Source organism: Aplysia californica, unplaced genomic scaffold (assembly GCF_000002075.1).
Source record: "Aplysia californica isolate F4 #8 unplaced genomic scaffold, AplCal3.0 scaffold00454, whole genome shotgun sequence".
Lineage (NCBI taxonomy): Eukaryota > Metazoa > Mollusca > Gastropoda > Aplysiida > Aplysiidae > Aplysia > Aplysia californica.
The window spans coordinates 349,026-350,249 of record NW_004797724.1 but is presented as its reverse complement, the minus strand read 5'-3'; the positions used below and the strand labels follow the sequence as shown (position 1 = coordinate 350,249).

Below are 1,224 nucleotides of genomic sequence, written 5' to 3'. Positions count from 1 at the left end.
AAGAACTAGAAGAGGAAGTGAGGAGGGGAAAAATTAAACGGCCCTCGAAGAGGCGCACAAGAACACGCCAGTGTTCCTTTTTTTATCCGTTCCTCAAGGTTGAGACATCAAAATACTGTTAATTCACTCTATATTTATATCTAAGTCATTGCAGTTGCAACAACAGATAAATACTCAGGCCTAAAATACCCCAACTTATCTTTCAGGCCTGTAGCCTATTATCTACCTATGTCAAAGGCCAAAACAACAGCAAATCCCAGAATAACAATTTTGACGTAAAGACATGGCGAAATCTGGAAACCCCTGGACAAGCACGAGAAATCTTTGCGAGAAATGCTGTTTGATCGATTCCAAATTAAAAAAGAATCGAAGTACACAATCATTTTGGTGGTCGATATGGCGTTCGATACCCAAAACGTTGTTGTTTAGCAAATTTGTGCCGAATGTGAACTGTGAACATTTTCTTTTCTTTACTAGTTATTCAGTTGTTATAGCACCCCACAAGTGCTCTTGTTTCTGCAAATTGTCTCGAAATAAGTGAATGAAGAAAACAACGTTTTATTTTACAAATATCGATATCTAAAAGAAGTACTCAGAATCGTTTCGTCTTCTGTACTCTGTCCGCGCCCTGACCCTGCTGCTCCACGAGGGACAGATCTATTTTTTTTTAGATTGCTGAAGACTGGAAAATTGAGCGGCCGGCGTGCGAAGGTGCATCGTGTGGGCGCTCACTCCACTACTCCAAAGCAGACTACAAAAACTGTCCTGATTCTGATTTATATCCATTTCAGAAGAGCTTACAGCTGCGTGAATCGCTTCTCCAGTATTCTAAAATGTCTGCAGGTAAGGAATCTCAGTGGAAAATTCCTGACCAGATTCCAGTTCCAGTCTAGAATGGCTACCATTATTTTGTTATCGCTGTCCGTTTTGTTATATTCCCACTGTTCCCACCCCGGGTGGGAATAAGAAGCCGAATAAGATTTTCTCTTAGGGTGGGTTGGAGTTGGGGCAACTAGACGTCCCTCAGGCCAAATTCGACAGAACACTCTACTCGCCTTCTTTGTTAACTGGTTATTCGTTGGCGTTTTCGGTAGATCTAGAATCTAGTTCCCACCCCGCATTTGTTATTCGCAGGGTTGGTGATTTTTTTTATTTAAATCATGATTTTTTTTATTTAAATCATATTTTTTTATTTTTTTTATTTTTTTAAAAATGTCGACACAG

At 40.0% G+C, this 1,224-nt stretch overlaps 1 protein-coding gene across 1 annotated transcript in view; it reads left to right on the top strand.

The window, feature by feature from the left end:
* Positions 1-671: 671 nt before the first annotated feature.
* LOC101846905 (multifunctional protein ADE2) overlaps positions 672-1,224 on the top strand; it is a gene marked incomplete at its 5' end in the record, with an annotated part of 19,236 nt that continues 18,683 nt past the window's right edge. Inside the window, 1 exon segment of the mRNA XM_005105139.2 lies at positions 672-843. Within this exon segment, the coding sequence (XP_005105196.1) occupies positions 834-843 (10 nt within the window).